A 16533-nucleotide genomic window follows, 5' to 3' on the forward strand; every position below is an offset into this window, starting at 1 on the left:
TAAGTCTGCTGGTATCGTTTCGACGCATTTTCCCCTTTGGGCAGTTACGCAGCTGGTTCGCCAGATTATGTCTGTCTGTCTCTGGTCTCCCGCAGACCGGATGGTCGAAACCTCAACCCGCCAGGAGCGCTGATAAAATGCATATGGCAGGCCGGCGTGATCTAGACCATCATGCTGCATTACGCTAAGGGAATACCAGCCAGCAAAGCTGTCACCATCCAATGAAGTCCACCCTCCAAGTTTCCAAGCCTAGGTGATCTGACAGCGCTGTGGTAGTGGTGGAACGTGGTGAAGCCCCAAGTTGGCTTTGGTCAGTGGCCATGAGATTGGCCGGATCGATGGCTACTTGACTCTCCCAACGATTAAAGGGAGGGCTACTCATATCAAGGTAGACTGGGCCGTCTGGATCCCTGGGGCCGATAATAATATGCTATGGTAGTGCGGCAATCGCGCTCGACGTAGATGATCAGCATGCAAACAAAATCTCTAGAGTCTTAAATCACCTCAGCTGGAGAGAAGGCGTTGGGGCACGTTTGAGGGTACATTGACACTTATATCGAGGCTACTGTAGCCAGAGTCAGTCACACTTGGTAGACCAACGAGGGAGAGGGAAGTCCTGTGCGGGCCTCCCCCGCTAGCAAGGAAAGCCCGCCTTTCTAAGGGCTCGCACTATTTGCTTTGGACACATTATCCGGCAATCCTGGGACTCATATCATTTGATGACTCCGTGAGTCACCCTTCATTATGTCCATGACTGAAAAGCCTGAAGAAGCCGCGTTCAGCCTCAAATTGGTGGACGAGGAAGAGCTACCAAATCTTGAGTAAGCCTTCCCTTCCTTGCCCTCACGTGGTTTGGTATCATATTGCTAAACCTCGCCAAACGCGGGTTTGGGGCGGGTTTCTGTATAGAGGAACCGCCCATGGGTTACCCGCAAAAGCAAAAGAGGTTTTCATATAAGAAAGTCTTTTATATTATTCTATAATATATAGATTATTATAGATAGTGATGATACTGTTAGGGTGATGTGGGAGACATAATAAGGTTAGTTATATATATGAAAACTACTAGCTATTGTTTCGCTTGAAACCGAGTACCAATCTTTTAGTATACTACTAAAAAGACAAGTAAGGTATAATATAAGATTAATCATATATCCTTAGTATCTAGTTTATATAATTTATAATCTTGTATCAATCATATAATCTAGGTGTTAATTACTTCGCACAGAGTGCTTCGGAGGAATTACTTGAAGAAGAGCAACGTTTGGTGGACAATATAATGCTGCATTCATCCTGCTGGGATTATACGTCAAAGGAACTGTCGAGTGCAACTCATGCCATGCTAGGACGGCACTAAACCTGTACAAATCCCTCCCAAACTCGAATAATGATGGTTCACTCAAGGCCCAGCTGCCCAAACTCATCCGTGGTTGTAACCCAAGGTAAAACGCCGGTTCATCAAATGCAAAGCGACATCCAACAACTATACACTCCAGTACCACGCTGCAGTGGTACCGGCGGTCGAAACCGGCGGAAAAAAAAAAAAAAAAAAAAAAAAAAAAAAAATAGAAAACAAAGAATAACAGATACAGCGCCAGGTTAACATGACTATTTGCGCTTAAAGAGCTGCATGACGGAGGGTCTATATCATTGACAGATCATGAACGGTAGATGCCTGCTGTGAATCAGTCACCTGCCCAAAAAATCATGTAGTTTAGGTGTACTTACCTGGAAATGACTGTGGCGTCTGTCCCGCTCCCAGTCCCCGTGGAAGCGGAATCTGGGAGATCGAACTGGGCATATCGATCCTCCGAATCAGATCGACCATCCTTTCCGGAGAGAACTTCCCCGCGTTGTATGCTGAGGCAGAAGGTATAATGCTGAGAAGATAAACGATGTCGCGCGGCAGAGGTGCCGGTGATCCTTGTGACCGGAACTGGCCCCCGGATGGGACACCCATGGTCTGCTGCGTGCGCTTCTGATCCAGCTGGCGTCGCTGCGTCGTCTTGAGGGGAGACTCGGCACGCACGAACTTGCGCGGCCGAGCCATGTCGTCATCGAAGTCATCCAGCTGGCGTTTAGGCGAGTCTGTCGCAGACGCGTCCTGGTACCGCGCTGTAGGCGTGGCATGACGGGAAATGGCTTGCTCGGCCGGGTATGCCATCTTGGGCCGTGTCTGAGAGGGAGAAATAATGGGTCGCACAGCAGTGGGGTCAAAGCCAGGGGTCGCGTATCGGTGTGCGAATTGCTCCAGCGTGGGGTCCTCCGGGAACAGCTCGCGCATGCGGTTTTCGAGATTAATCACTTGCACAAGGTCACCGTACCGCGACTCGTATTCGTGGAGGAAGGCAAAGATAGGCTTCGTCTTCTGGACGTTCTCGGGATTAGAAGCGAGTTTCCTGACCGTCATCTCGAAAACAGCCCGTGCATCTGGAGTCAATTAGTATCGTATTTATAGACTTATAGCCATGAGCGTAGACTTACTGATAACGTCGTTAATGTCAATGAGATGCTTCAAGTATTCCAGCGCAAAGTTTTCATCTTCAGGGAACAGCTTCGCACCACGCTCGAAGATCTTGGTTGCGGCGGGGTCCTTGTAGCAATGATACTCAATAAGAGCACTGGCAATGTAGACATCACTGGTAATGCGACCCCGCTTGCGCGCATCTGCAAAGATCTGTCTCGAACCCGGCATCTCCCCAGGCTTGCCCTTACCCTGGATGCGGCGCATGGCGCGCATCAGAGCAATCCAGGCGAAGGATATGGTTTTGGAAAGGATACCAATCTGTATGGCATGTGCTTGGCGGACCGCGTCGATCTGTGCGTTCTTGACGGACTCCCTCGCCTTTGCCTCACTCTGATCGTCCTCATCGTCCTCATTCTTTGTCGGTTGCTTCTCGGGATTCATCTTTGCGAAGGTCTCTTCGAGATGAGCAACATCTTGCTGCTCGCGAGTCCGGGCTTTGGCGATCAGATCGTAAAGCGAATCGAGGAGTCGGTCGTAGGGTTCTCTGACTTTGGCGCCGCGCTTGACGGGATCCTGCTCGGAATCAGAGTTGATTTCCAGCCAGTCCGCACGCTTGAATGCAAGCAAGCAGCTTTCTGGGTTGCCGTCAATGCCGTGCTTCAAGAACTCGTTCCCTTCGGTCTCCATGTCGTTGTGGAAGCAGAACTCAGCAGCTTCAAACCACAGCTCGGGAAGGAACCTAAGGGCCATAAGTGCTTGCTTATAGACATAAACCACACGCGTCCGGAAAACACTCATGTCCTCCTCCTTCAAGACAAGCGGGTCGCCCTTCTCCCAACTGATCCAGCGCTTCCAGATCTCGACCTGTTGCAGGAACTCGATATCACCGTCCGAACCCGGAACTGGAGGTAACCTCGGCAGCGTTGTCCGGTTGAGGTCCCTGGTGATGTTCTGCAATTCAGTGAAGGAGCTGCGGGCGGTCATGTACGCCGGAGACTGCTCCTGTAAGAACTTACGGCCCTGTACGAAGAAAAGATCATTATTAGAGCGGATATTCCACAGGGCGCTTTGTTAGAATCTTACTGTCAGCTTGTTCAGGCCCATCTCGAACTGATCATACTCCTTCCAGAGAGTATTGACAGCCTGGGTGGGTACCCCAATGGCCCGTTGATAGGCTTTCCGGAGTAGGTCCATCTTCTGTTGGTCCTGCCATCCAGAACCCCCGACGTTTCCTGGGCCGGAGCGGATGAACTGGACGTAGTCGGACCAGATGGACCCCGAATCCTTATCGATACCGATGTGCTGCAGAGCCAATTCATAGGCCGATGAAATGATTCGTCTCGCTTGTCCGTTTGTGTCGGTGGTGAGGGGATTCCGGCGACGAACGTAGTCAAGGTATACCGTCCAGAGTTGGACGTCCGCAATCGTCAGCAGAGTCCGGTTGAAAATTTGCTCCAGGCGGAAGAGTTCATTCAGCTCTGACTCCATTGTCGCGTAAGCCACCCATTGCTCAGCCTTAAACCGTTAGTCGATTTGGTCGTCTCCCAAGGTATACAAAAGAGATCACTTACAGAAAATGGGAAAACCTTTAGAAAGCGCTCATACACATCGCGTGCGTTATCAATTCTATTGCGACTCCTGTGTTCGTTAATCAGTTCCAGCCAAGCGGGAATGTCACCACGGGGGTCTTCTTGGATGCGATCTTCCAGGATGCCAACCCGGTCGTGAGGCAAGCGGCCCCTGGCGGTCGAGGGCGATTCGGGGGTCACGGTGGTCCCATCCTGCGCCTGTTCCGACGGGGCAACACTTGCGCTGTACAATTCCTGGCCCGAAGCCACCGACACATCATTTTTAGAAGCAGCAGGGAAAGAACTATTAGGGGCAGTCTTCGTGCTGGCAGACACTTGCGCAGCTTCATCCAATGATACATCAGGGGTAGAAGTAGCTTCATTTGCATTTCCTGAAATGGGTTGCGAAGGTATAGTATTCATGTCTTCGACACCTAGTACAGCTGGTGGCTCATAATCTGCCTCACCCGCCTCATCCTCATCCTCATCCTCGACCACAAAGCCCCCAATTGTCCTGGTCTTGGGCGGAACCGAGGCCCCAGTGGCGAGGCCCGATGCTGGTGTCTGGGACTCAGCTCGTGAAGGTGTCTCAGAAGGGAAGGCATTGCCAGCTGGCTGACTAGGGTCTGATTCAGGGGGGGCAGGCAGGGAAGTAGAGGTGGTAGTGGTAGTGGTAGTAGTAGTTTGTTCGGGGGGATTGGAATTGGAAGGAGTAGCATCATGATCAGGAACATTGTCCGGTTGGTTGGAATCTGTCAAGGAAACAGAATACTGATCTGGCAGTGATTTGGAAGGATCATAGTCATCTGAATCTGAACTATCTGCATCCTGCTCTTCCACGGTCTTATAGTCTCCAGAGTCCGCATTCATAGCCTGAGCCTGGAAAAAGGCCTTTTCAGCATCATCTTCAGCCATGACCAAGGTGTGTGATTGAATGCGACAAGGGTATTATGAGATATATGTTAAGGAGGGAGGGGTGGTGGTAGTTGAGGGAGGGGGGAGCAACGGAGGAACCTGATTGAGTTTGATTAGCTGATTGAGGTCTTGAATGGGGGGAGACAGCAGAATGAGCGATGATGAATCGGTCATTCACTCATGAGAGAGGGGAAGGACCCACGACAGGCGGTAAGGTGTTGGGGATGAACGAGGAGAGAGGGGAAGGTTCAGGGGAGAGACAGAATCTGCGTTTGGAGATAGGAGCGGGCGATAGACACGAGAGGCCGCTGGTGGATCAGCGACACTGACGACAAAGATGGAGTTCATCCGCTTCGAGAGCTTCTTTCTTTCTTTCTTTGCTTTGCCCGACCGGTGCTCGTCCACGTGACTTAGGCGGTGGGCGCGAACTTGGGCGCAGAAACACGCGGCGCGTCGTCGATCTTCCTGCCGCATGTTTAATTACTGCTGGCCGCTGCATCCCCATTCAGTTACCAAAAAGAGATCGTCTGCTCTTCTCTCTTCTCTTCTCTCTTCCCTCCTCCCTTTTCATACCTCTTATATACCTCCACAACCTCTTTGCCTCACTCCTCCCTTCATCATACTTCTCCACATCTAACACCTCTGGTCTACCACACCATCCTTTGCCTCCCCCTCTATCCCTCCATATTACTCCATCAAGCAGCTCGCGCTCCACTACCGCCCCTCCATCGCTATGTCGGTCGTTTCTCTTCTTGGCGTGAAAATCGTCAATAACCCTGCCTCTTTCCTCGACCCCTATCAATTCGAGATCACGTTTGAATGTCTTGAACAGCTGCAGAAAGGTACGCTGTGAACCCCGCTCCCATGAATTGGCCGTCGCTAATGAGTTTCCAGATCTGGAGTGGAAGCTCACCTATGTCGGTTCAGCGACATCGTAAGTTGGATCGGACCGAGATAAAATCAATCCACCTGTTAACGACCTTCTTCTCTAGCTCCGAGTATGACCAGGAACTCGACTCTCTCCTGGTGGGACCGATCCCCGTCGGTGTCAACAAGTTCATCTTCGAGGCCGATCCCCCAGACCTCAAGCGCATCCCTACTTCCGAAATTCTGGGAGTTACCGTGATCCTTCTCACTTGCAGCTACGACGGCAGAGAATTCGTCCGTGTTGGCTACTATGTAAACAATGAATACGATTCCGAGGAGCTCATGGAGCAGCCGCCGGCTCGGCCGATCATCGAGCGCATTCGTCGGAATATCCTTGCTGAGAAGCCCAGAGTAACCCGCTTTGCCATCAAGTGGTGAGTGCCCTGTTTAGATTTTTGCCATACGATACTAACAGCTACCGCCTAGGGACTCGGAGGAATCTGCCCCCGCTGAATACCCGCCGGACCAGCCCGAAGCCGACCAGGAGGGCGATGACAGTGCTGCCTACGGTGCAGAGGAAGCAGAGCTGGAAGCAGCTCTCTTCAAGGAGCTCAACGATCTGGAGCCCAAGACCGAAGACCAAGAGATGGAGGGTACCGAGGGCCCTGCCGCCAAGGAGGAAGAGGAGGAAGACATCTCGGACGCCGAGTCCGAGGACATCGAAGATGAGAGCGACGAAGATGAGGAGGAGCTCGACGAGGAAGAGGGCGACGATGGCGATGAGGACGTCGAGATGGGTGATGATTCCGAGCAGAAGGATGAATCCGCCGGAGGTGCCAGCAACAACAATCCCGCGGCCCATCAACAACAGCCCGAGCTGATGGTGCACTAAAGCAACTGAAGAGCCTCGAAGTTATACTACGTTTCTTTATTCCTATCTGTCGAATGATTTTACGATTGGGTTGCAACGTGTTTCATGACAACATATCATCTATCATATCCCTGCAAGTATTTAGCTTTATGACATAGACCCGACCAGCCAAACCAACATAATTCGAAAAAATGCACATACTTGATTTCACCTTTCCTTCTTCGCTACTATCTTACCCCTCCACATTCCTCACCGCATCAAATGCAAGGGCAATCTGAAGAATCGAAACTACCATGGCAACTGCATGCATCCCTAACAGTGTACATTGGGGAAAACCAACGCAAGGCCAAAAGCAAATTCCCAACAGGGTAAAACCCAAACAAGTAGCCTAGTACACAATGGCATTGATCTACAATGCATAAATACATCATACAAAACTTGTCCTATCTTGAATAATATTAATTCCCGCTATTCTGCTGTGTAACTTCACCACTCAGCGACTCTTTATTGTTCCATTCTGGCCCAATTCACTTTCGTGACGATAATGCGGAACAAGAAGTGTTATTGAGCTTTACAATACTTAGTAGTACTATAGCAATTGAACATAAACAATACTCAATTTTATTTATCTGGATATGACAACACAATATCTCTTGAATACACTCTACTTGAAAGATGTTGTGTCAAAAAGACTGCGGTGAAGACAGAGCCTGTATATCTACTCGCCCGAAAAGTAGGTGAGAAAGGATTGAAGCAAGGAAAGTGAAGGACTATCCTTCCTACATAGTAGTTAGTACCTATGGGTAGTTTTGCTTTCTTTTACTTGCTATGGTAAGTAGGGAGTGAGAGAGGGTCCTTGCGCTTGCGTAAGGTTTCTTTCTTTCTTTCTTTCTTTCCTTCTGCCCTTCAGTTGGTGGAGGTCTATTGTATGTTGTGGGGAGTGTTACTATGGCTGGCTGTCTATGGGAATAGAGAGTTGGGGATGAGTGTGGATGTATTCTTTGATTAGATTATTGGGGCTTGTGGTAAAAAGATAGGAATTAGTCTAATATTTACTGATTCATGATGATTGCTGAGTAGGTTCATCCCAGTGGTGTTTAGTTGCGGTGTATTAGATTCCAAGTACTATGTTTCTACCGTGCGGATAGATAACTATCTGCACGAGCACATTACGTTTAGGGTTTTGAGGATCTGAAGAAGCTCGATTGAATCCGAAAATTAAGGAAACACTTTATTCAGCATAGGAATAGCACTCAAAACGCCAACAAAAGCATGGGTATGGTATGGTATGGTAGGAATAATGGGTCTAATGTACTCAGCCGTTACTGCTGAACGCTACTTTTTCTTCTTCATGTCACCGTAGTATGCATCTAGAAGCCGAACTTTGAGCCGAGTGCTATGATTTCGTTAGCTTAGTCTGTGAGACAGAAAAGGGGTGCTTACCGCCAAGGACTGCCTTCTTCTTCTGGTTACTGACAAACTTGTTCACGTCGCGAGCCCAGTTGCTGCTGCTCTCTTCCAGCCGATCCATGCTATCGCCGGCAAAGTTGAGTCGTTCGGTGCGTTCCTGCACTTGGCGCGACATGTAGGACAAGTATCCTTCCTGGCTGCTCGACGATTTGTTTGTCGGGGTTCTGCCTTCCCGGAAAGCTTTGCGGCGCTCCTCTTCGTCTAGGCGCATCTGCTCCTGCATGCGCTTGGATGGTGGCCGGTCGGGACCGCCGACTGTTATGGGTCAGTCGCTAATTGTAGGCTAGGTAGGGGAGTATACGTACTGAGAATGTCCATATCGGCTGGGGAAACGTATTGAGTTCCTGAGATCCACTGGATGTTGGTGATCGTGGGTCGTGGGGGCATGACGGCTTGCGGGTTGTAGAGCTGGTCTTCGGACTGGCGTCTAGATAGTCTGTTAGTATCCACAGCCCTGAAATAAGATGATGGGTGTTGCCTACAGTGCATGTCCTCCTCCCCAAACACTGAATAAGCCCACTTCAGAAGGACTGGTCCAGACCATGACGGTGCCGTTGGAGGAGATCGTGGCATCCGAAAGGCGCCGCATGTCAGCGATCTGATTGATTGGGCTGGCGCCAATCTCTTTCAGACCAGGGATCGAGAAAGCTCGCGTGTATCCGTCTCCGAAAAGCCCAACCAGACTGTATCCACGAGCCTCAGTCTTGACAACCGCTGCGGAATCGCAAAGGTAGTCATCCCAGGACCTATGGGCACCCTTGGAAGTTGCTGGCTTGAAGATTCTGCACCCGGAAACAGTCACCGCGACGACAACACCATGAACGCGGACACCGTTTCTCAAACCTCCGACAGAATTGGGGGTGGCCAATGCAAGTCCGCCGTCGTCTGCGTTGACGGGAATGATGTTGATAACCTTGTCATCCAGCAAGCTTGTGCCGACAAATTGAGCACAGTAGCGCCCACCCTCCCCTGGCAGAATCTTGAATGTGGCCAGGTTGCCTCTGTTAGTACCCACGAAGCAGCAAATACTGGAATAATCTGCGAGACGTCAGCACTATCCACATCACATTGACTAATATTCTCACCTTCACCCTCAAGAGTCAGCACACCAAACTCAATGCTGGTGGGCCATTCAGGAGCCGGGCTCTCAGAGCTGCGCTTATTGAAGATACTGCCTCGCTTGTTCACCTTGAACAGCTCAGAAAAGTGAGCTGTGTGGATGATTGCGGGCCCGCGCAAATCCAGGATTGCTAGACTACCTCCTTCGAATCCAACAGCGACAAAGCCCACTTGACTATGCTTCAAGGCAGTCACTGGGCCTTGCTGCATGTTCAGGAGTGTCAGTGGAAGGATACCCGTCTTCAGTCCAGGGTCGACTCTGTGAGTGATCTTGGTCAATTTTCCAGGCCCTTCGTTGGCACCTGGAGCCTCTTCACGCCCAAAGCTCTGATTGTTTCCCCAACGGAAGACGACAAGCTCGCCGGTGCGCAAGCCGACTGAGAGCTCACCCGTTGAGCCTCCAAAAGACATCTCGGTCACCTCTACGTTTCCGACACGGCCAACAGCTCGGGCCAGGTCCACTTGAACGACGTCCCCGTTTTCGATCTCGTCATCAACACCAGCATCCCAGATGCGAATAGTGCCATCGGCATGAGCTGTCGTAAGAACATTACGATCTTCGAAGCGCTTTAACGGCTTCCTTACCTCCGCCCCTCCGAGCAAAAACTTAGGTCCCTGTGATCTTTTCTCCTTCAAACCCAGCCAAGCAGAACGATCGACTGACGTCAGGGTGACCTTGTTCACGAAGGGATGCACGAAACTAAGGTAAGGATGGAGCATGTTTGTCGGGGTGATGGGATGACCACTAGGGAAGCTCATCGTGATGACTTCTCCTGAGGACAAGAGGGCGAGCAATGCGATGGGGTCATGGGCGCCGCCATAGTAAGGAGTACTACGAGGGATGGGGCAGAAGTCGACCACCTCCGCACCGGGGGGAGTAGGTAGGATTGCGGTGCGTTTCGGGGTCTCAAAGTACTTTGCGATCATTGCCCACGAGGAAGTCTGGTAATTAGGGGTCGGTCCCAGGTCGATGAAAGTCAGTCCTTTGTTGGCTTCAGCTTTCGGTCGACCGCCAGCGATCAATAGTCCACTGTCATCTCCGTTGTCTTTCACACACCATGCGATGTTGGTGATTGGGTCTTTGAGCCCGGTAGCCGACTGGGGTCGTTCGGGGCTTACGCCCGGCTGGTCAACGTTGGGGGTATTGATAGATCTGGCCATGATTTTGCGGCCGTCCTTTGAGTCCCAGAAAACCAAGCTATTATCGTCATGCACCGTCAACACGAAAATACCGTTCGGGTGCCAGAGGGCCCTAGTCAGTCGAGGCCTGCGCATTTCCGACGCCGGAACATCACCGTTTCCTCCCAAAGCACCGGGTGGGACCTCATATTCAAAATACTTTTGAGCAACATTCTGCTTGAAGGAAAACGTCACAGCACCTTCCGGGTATCCCACCAAGATCTTCCCAATATCCCGAGGCGAAAAGGAGAGACTGAGAACAGGACAAAGGCGAACACGGGCATTGCGCTGAGCCCACAAGTTGGGCACACGGAACGGCGTCAAAGTTTCACGATCCAGATCGTAGGCAATAATATCACCTAGTCAAAGATACCTCGTCAGCACGAGAAACATGACAATCCAATTCAATTTACCCCATACCGTTCTGTAAGCCAATAAAAGCATAATCGAGACTCGGGTCGGTCAGTAAAGCGCTCGCATGACTCGGCGGAGCATACGAGACAAGCGTCTGTCTAGTTTCCAAGGAGAAGATGCTGATTTCACTTTTCGAGTCGACACTGACGAGCTTGTCGGCGCAGAACTGAATGAATTTGGCAGACGCCTTCCGCGGCAGCGAGAACACCACCGCTACTCGTCGTTGACCGAAGACGTAGATCTGACCATGGCCGAATTGTGTGTCGCTTGTTCCGACGGCGAGGAGCGACTGGACGGGATCGTACGCGATCGCACTGATCTGGGAGTTTATACCGCATCGAGCGAACTATGAGCAGCAACAGCAGGAGATTAGTATGCAATGTACGAGACAGGATCGAGTAAGGTAAATATTGGGGGCGTTGCTTAGTGATATACATCATCGAGGGCGAACAAGTCCGGCGACAAGTTCTCGGAGAAGTCCTTTTGAATGCCGGCCTGCTTTCCCCGCAGAAAATGCGCCATTCTGGCGGATACGGAACTCAAGGGATGGGGTTGGGGAGGAGGAGAAAGAGGGAAAAGGAAGATGAGAAGTCGCTTGAGAGGTAGTATATAAGAGCTACTTAAATCATAAAATGACAATAAAAATAAAGCTGCGACGACACCCCGCGGCAGAGGAGCAAGAGGAGGAAGAAGAAGAAGTGGTTGTTTCAATGACAACCGCGGAAATCCACCCAAACGGTTGACGCCATTAAGGCTGACTGACCTTTGAAGGTGATTGACTAGTCCAGCTTAGTGCGTTGTGCCCCGCCCGCCGCGGGATTCAAATGGGGATCCCTTGCTGGCTCGCGCTTGTTGAAGATTACAATGATGATCAGTCCTTCTCTACTACTGCTCAATTGTGTGTGAGGTTCTACATTGCCATGTTCTCCAACAGGGCTCTCCGTATTGGTTCCAGCACAGAATGAGTTCGTATTTTCTCAGGAACCAAATCTCTCATCTGGGTGGAAATCAACTTCCAAACGAGGAGTTCGCCAAACTTCGTAGGCAGCAACAAATCATCGCCAAGACAGCTTCCATGCCGATATGACCGAATCTTGCATTGGACTATTAGCTTTGATTTTCATATGATTTCTCCGCAAGCGATCAAAGTCGTAATCATCATGTAGGCCTATGATCGAACACTGCTATGTGGCACTAGGGACCTTTCCCATTCTTGAGACTCCCAAAGTCTGGCTGCAGATCGGCCCGGCCGATCGAGCCAACTAATTTGTGTCTCAGATCCATCTATATAATCTTCCAGGGTACATCAATGTCCCTGGATATCGCAAGTTAACATAACGTGCAAATTCCGTCTACCGAGGCCATTTCAGCTAATATCGACGTTAATCGTCTCCTAGCATCGATCTCGGCGGCCATTCCCTGATCGCGGTAGTAGTGTATCGTAACCTGGTGCACAGCACGATAGCAGGCATACCTAAGAGGTCGACAGTCAGCACACAGACTATATGCCACCTTCTGCAGTCTCATCTAGAGATCACATACAGTAATTGACGGGCCACCTGGGCCTTATTTGCCTTCAGTCGAGTACCAAAGCCCTCCAACACAGCGGGAGACGGCGCCTCAAAGATCTCCGCCATATGCACGTCGCCCCAGAGAGTATTCTCGAGCCCTAGAAGTCCTGCGAGCTTCTTCGACCCCGGATTCAGCACCACCTGCGACGGTCGGCCTAGTCCAACAATCACTAGTTGCGGTGACGTGATTTCCTCGAGTGCAGGGGACAGCCGACGAACTTGGTTTCGAATCTCCGCATATGGAAGATGAACAAAAGCATCTTCAGAGTCCCGAAGAATGCCTTCTAGAAGTGTCACGAACGCTTCTCGCCAGGACTGCTTCCCTGATCCACAGGCTACCTGGTCTAGTGAGCCAAAGGAGCTGGAGAAATTCTGTCCGATCTCACGAGCTAATGACCCCAAGGCCCGGTTGAGATCATCCCGCTCTTGCATGGTAAGCGCGGCTTCCAGCTCCTGCAGTGTCGCCCCGTTGACATAGTGTCTTACTAAGAAGGCAGAGCCCAACGGTCCTCCATGGAGACCATAATGCAGGAAAGATGGGATATATGGAGTGTCTTGTTGGACAAGGATGGAGTGAGCACGGGCTTCAGTCTCAAGTAGAAGCTGTTCTCGTCGTAAGAGAGGTGTAGTCGACCCTGGAGAACACTTCAGAAGCAGTTGGACCCCATTCGATAGTACGAGACGACTGATTGAATGTAGGTGGCCCTTGAGCGGATAGACTCCTTTGACTTGCACCGAAGAAGAAAAGTGGCGTTGAAGGATGGAGCCGAGAGTATAAGAAGGTTCAAGGTCAGGAACTAAGATAGTAGATAAAGAAGGCGACATTTCGCGCAACACTTTAGCTCTTCTGCTTTAGCGCTCGCATGCTCGCTACTAGTACAAGATATAATATGATGATCCATATTGTTGGGGGAAGGTAAGCAAATATAACCTGAGCGAGCAAATCTTTACTGCAGTCATCGGGGAGAAAGACCAGGCGGCCGCAACCCGGGGATACACTGGGGCCCGGACATGGAACAGAAGTAAGACGCAGGTTACTGCAATCGAACAAGGAAGGTAATAGATTGTCTAACCCACAAAGCAGCAACAGCTAAGTAATACTAGGAACAGGGAAACCAGTCGATCGATCTCGTTTCTGAGCGTCAGATGATGGAGGGACCCCGTACCGAGGACAAGGAGCATATCCCTTATTTGAAAACATTAAGCGAAGCGGAAGATCCATATCCGAAGCCCCTTACTGAAGGGGACATCCGTCCGGGATCCCCACTGTTTAAACTGGAGCAAGAAGACCCCAAGAAGCATCATTGGAGTATTGGTCAGGAAGTGAAGGAAAGAGTTGTGATCCATGGGGACGCAGCTCGCCTAAGGCTCCCGCTCTGAGAAAGGCGCCATGCAGGGTGCATCCACACCGGGCCAATCACAGGCGGGCCTTGCCGAACGCGCATCTCTCCGGTTGTATCGGCCGGTTCGAATGCCGATGTTGCAGCGGACTCAATCTATTTAGTTTCCATAGTCTATGCATAGAATAGAGTAGTACTGCTCCTACGATGATATATCTTCCTGCTATCTGGTTACCATTCGCACAATGTTCGCAGAAGGTAGGCGGCTTGTGCCGCCTTATGTATTTTGTGCTTCTTGGGTAACTTTGGGCACAACCCTGTTCTGTTTGGCCTCCGATCAGGCTATTGGCAGCCGGACCGTCCCTCGAGCGGGGATTAGATGAACTATGCTTCCCCTTGCCATAGCCTCTTATCTCTTTATTACACCATTTCAAACTGAAATGCCGGTCTCTACGCATCATGTGTCGGCTCTAAAGTTCGTGTGGCTCATAGAGGGGAAACCCGGAAGAGAGGGCAATTCAGTTGTTAGGATATCGCGAACTTTGTATATACAGATTTCTAGCTTTTGTCTTCGTGGAGCTGATGAGGCGATCACACTTCGCCACTTATTCAAGATTTGCCCGACGCCAATTGTTCGCCCAAAAGTTACTCGGGGAGAATGTAGGGTTAGTCCTTCGTAGATTCAGCGGCCTCTGCCTCTGACGTAGCTGCTGGACTGTATAACTCGGCCAGGTTATACTTCTTTAACCGATCGTAGTCGCTTCCGGCAACACTCATGCCAATGACATTCTGATCGTTTATTGTCAGTAATGGGTTCTGAATGAGTGGCATAGAAGCCACGGCCGTAGAGAACTGACCTGGATAACGGTGACGAGGATGATCAAGTCATAGTTCTTGAGATCAACAGGATGCTCGGGCCCCACGACATCTGCAACAGTCTTGATGACTATGTCGCGATTGAACTTCTTGTTGCTTCGCACAACAGGCCGAATTGCGTACTGAAATTTTCTGGTCAATGAAATTTCATGACCGTCTAGGCCTTAGCGAGACTCACCTTCTTGGGAGGCCCCCCGGAATGGAAATGCGGTTTGAGGACTTCCCGTGCAAAAGACTCCAGGTCGACACTGAGAGTTTTGCGAACGGAAATTGCAGGTGTCATGCGTTGGATGTATCGAGATCGCTTCTTTTCAGGGTTGGCAGCTGCGTCTAAGCAAAGTTTATGTACCATTTCCTCTGGATTGATGGATTTGTCAAATCGCACAAACAACACTGAAACATATTAGTGTCTCTCAAACTTAGATCAGTTTTGAGGATAATGAGGGTAACGCACGACACGGCAAATCCATTCTGATGGCATGAAACGGGCGCGACTTGCTCGCACTGGGCTTCAGTCCTTCGACCTCTTTTCTGATCAGGGCCTCGATGTCATCATCCTCATCCTCCTCATCCGAGTCGGGCTTGTCTCCATGACTGTCACTGCTGGACGACTCCACACTCTGGAGATAAAAAACAAAATAAGTCAGATGGAGGAGCATATTATCAAGCTGCCGGATACCGTGGGTTTCCTTCTATGCGCAAAGCCTGCCCTTCATGCTACTAACCTGCGAGAAAACGTCCACTACCTCTGCCATACACTTTCCTTCCTTTCCCAAGTCGCACGACACGAAGACTCCCCAGTCGCCTCCCTCAATGCCCGACTTATTGCCTTGTTGGTGTTTCTGCCATTGGCCACCTCCCTGTGCCGCCACACGTTAGATATCAATTACTAGATGGGGAAAAGCCAATGGGGAGATGTCTGTGGTCAACATGCCACGGACATCAGATGGGGCGAACCTTTCTCTTCTTAGCAGGCTGAACGGATTTCCTATCAGGCATGGCTCTCTTCCCTGATCCAGCCATCGACAGATGTTAATGCGCGGTTGAATGAGATGGGATACCGGTACGGGATTTGTGCGTGGGCAAGTGGGGAGGGGAATTGACCGCAGGGAGTGCACGCACGTTGCCCGGTTGTCCGATTTGACAGGGAAGATTCGAGCTTAGTGGTGAGATTAAGCTGGTCCTAGAAGTTCTAGATGCACTACTGGTGACACGAGGGTTCCCAACAGATAAGGGTAGGCATGGCGCGGGGGGGTTTAAAATTCCACAAAAGGAATAGCGGCAAAGCGGGCGATCATCATCCCACTTGGTGGAGTGACGGCCGGCGACTTGCTGCGTTCTTACTGCAAAGTGGTTTCGGCCGGATTGACTTGCTTGCTTCTTGAAACTAGTGCACCTGCTGTTATCAGTTTATCGCTGCTTCCGCAGCATCTCTTACTTCCAGGGTTCCGCCATAGCTTATTTGACAGGAATATACGATCAAACCACCCCATCCACGCCATCATGGTCGGAGATCTCCTGGAATTCACGCAAGGCATAAAATACCTATCCAGTAGGAATGATCCCGGAGATCCCGCTGCCATTCACTGTCGCATGGTGTGGCTGTTTGCGTGAGTATTGTAGTTCGGTGACACTATTTTTGTCTCGAGTTCCACCTCTACAGCATGACATCACGCGTGCCCTTTCATTCATGACGTACGGCCACACTAGGTTCCAGACCAGACTCCCTGGTTGTGACAGTCTGAGGCACCTATTAATACTCTTTCACTCCTCAAAACAGAGTAAAAATCATCTTTTCAGACACAACCAATACTTCTCGCGCTTCTTTCCATACTAGCTTTATCAATTCCCATCCTCTCGCACTGTTCATTTCATC

The 16533-nt window shown here is 50.6% G+C and overlaps 5 protein-coding genes across 5 annotated transcripts; 1 reads left to right on the forward strand and 4 right to left on the reverse strand.

Moving 5' to 3' along the window:
- Positions 1-1658: 1658 nt before the first annotated feature.
- rna14 (cleavage polyadenylation factor subunit RNA14) lies at positions 1659-4950 on the reverse strand (the record flags this gene model as incomplete). The annotated part of the gene is made up of 5 exons (XM_041688501.1): positions 1659-1675; positions 1729-2430; positions 2485-3487; positions 3551-3982; positions 4039-4950. 5 exons carry the CDS (start codon positions 4948-4950, stop codon positions 1659-1661), a joined length of 3066 nt encoding a protein of 1021 aa, XP_041537276.1.
- A 733-nt stretch (positions 4951-5683) lies between these two features.
- asf1 (nucleosome assembly factor ASF1) lies at positions 5684-6709 on the forward strand (the record flags this gene model as incomplete). Its single annotated transcript, XM_041688512.1, has 4 exons — positions 5684-5792; positions 5845-5884; positions 5943-6251; positions 6304-6709. The coding sequence occupies 4 exons, from the start codon at positions 5684-5686 to the stop codon at positions 6707-6709; spliced, it is 864 nt and encodes a 287-aa protein (XP_041537277.1).
- A 1349-nt stretch (positions 6710-8058) lies between these two features.
- On the reverse strand, positions 8059-11392 carry AKAW2_10558A (putative SNARE-dependent exocytosis protein (Sro7); the record flags this gene model as incomplete). Its single annotated transcript, XM_041688523.1, has 7 exons — positions 8059-8084; positions 8132-8413; positions 8464-8585; positions 8641-9196; positions 9244-10815; positions 10877-11216; positions 11306-11392. 7 exons carry the CDS (start codon positions 11390-11392, stop codon positions 8059-8061), a joined length of 2985 nt encoding a protein of 994 aa, XP_041537278.1.
- Positions 11393-12199: 807 nt separating this feature from the next.
- Positions 12200-13266, reverse strand: AKAW2_10559A (uncharacterized protein; the record flags this gene model as incomplete). The annotated part of the gene is made up of 2 exons (XM_041688534.1): positions 12200-12344; positions 12413-13266. 2 exons carry the CDS (start codon positions 13264-13266, stop codon positions 12200-12202), a joined length of 999 nt encoding a protein of 332 aa, XP_041537279.1.
- Positions 13267-14447: 1181 nt separating this feature from the next.
- On the reverse strand, positions 14448-15680 carry AKAW2_10560A (THUMP domain-containing protein; the record flags this gene model as incomplete). Its single annotated transcript, XM_041688546.1, has 6 exons — positions 14448-14570; positions 14639-14779; positions 14836-15050; positions 15112-15277; positions 15383-15517; positions 15615-15680. The coding sequence occupies 6 exons, from the start codon at positions 15678-15680 to the stop codon at positions 14448-14450; spliced, it is 846 nt and encodes a 281-aa protein (XP_041537280.1).
- Positions 15681-16533: the final 853 nt, after the last annotated feature.

This window comes from Aspergillus luchuensis, chromosome 1 (genome assembly GCF_016861625.1).
Source record: "Aspergillus luchuensis IFO 4308 DNA, chromosome 1, nearly complete sequence".
NCBI lineage: Eukaryota > Fungi > Ascomycota > Eurotiomycetes > Eurotiales > Aspergillaceae > Aspergillus > Aspergillus luchuensis.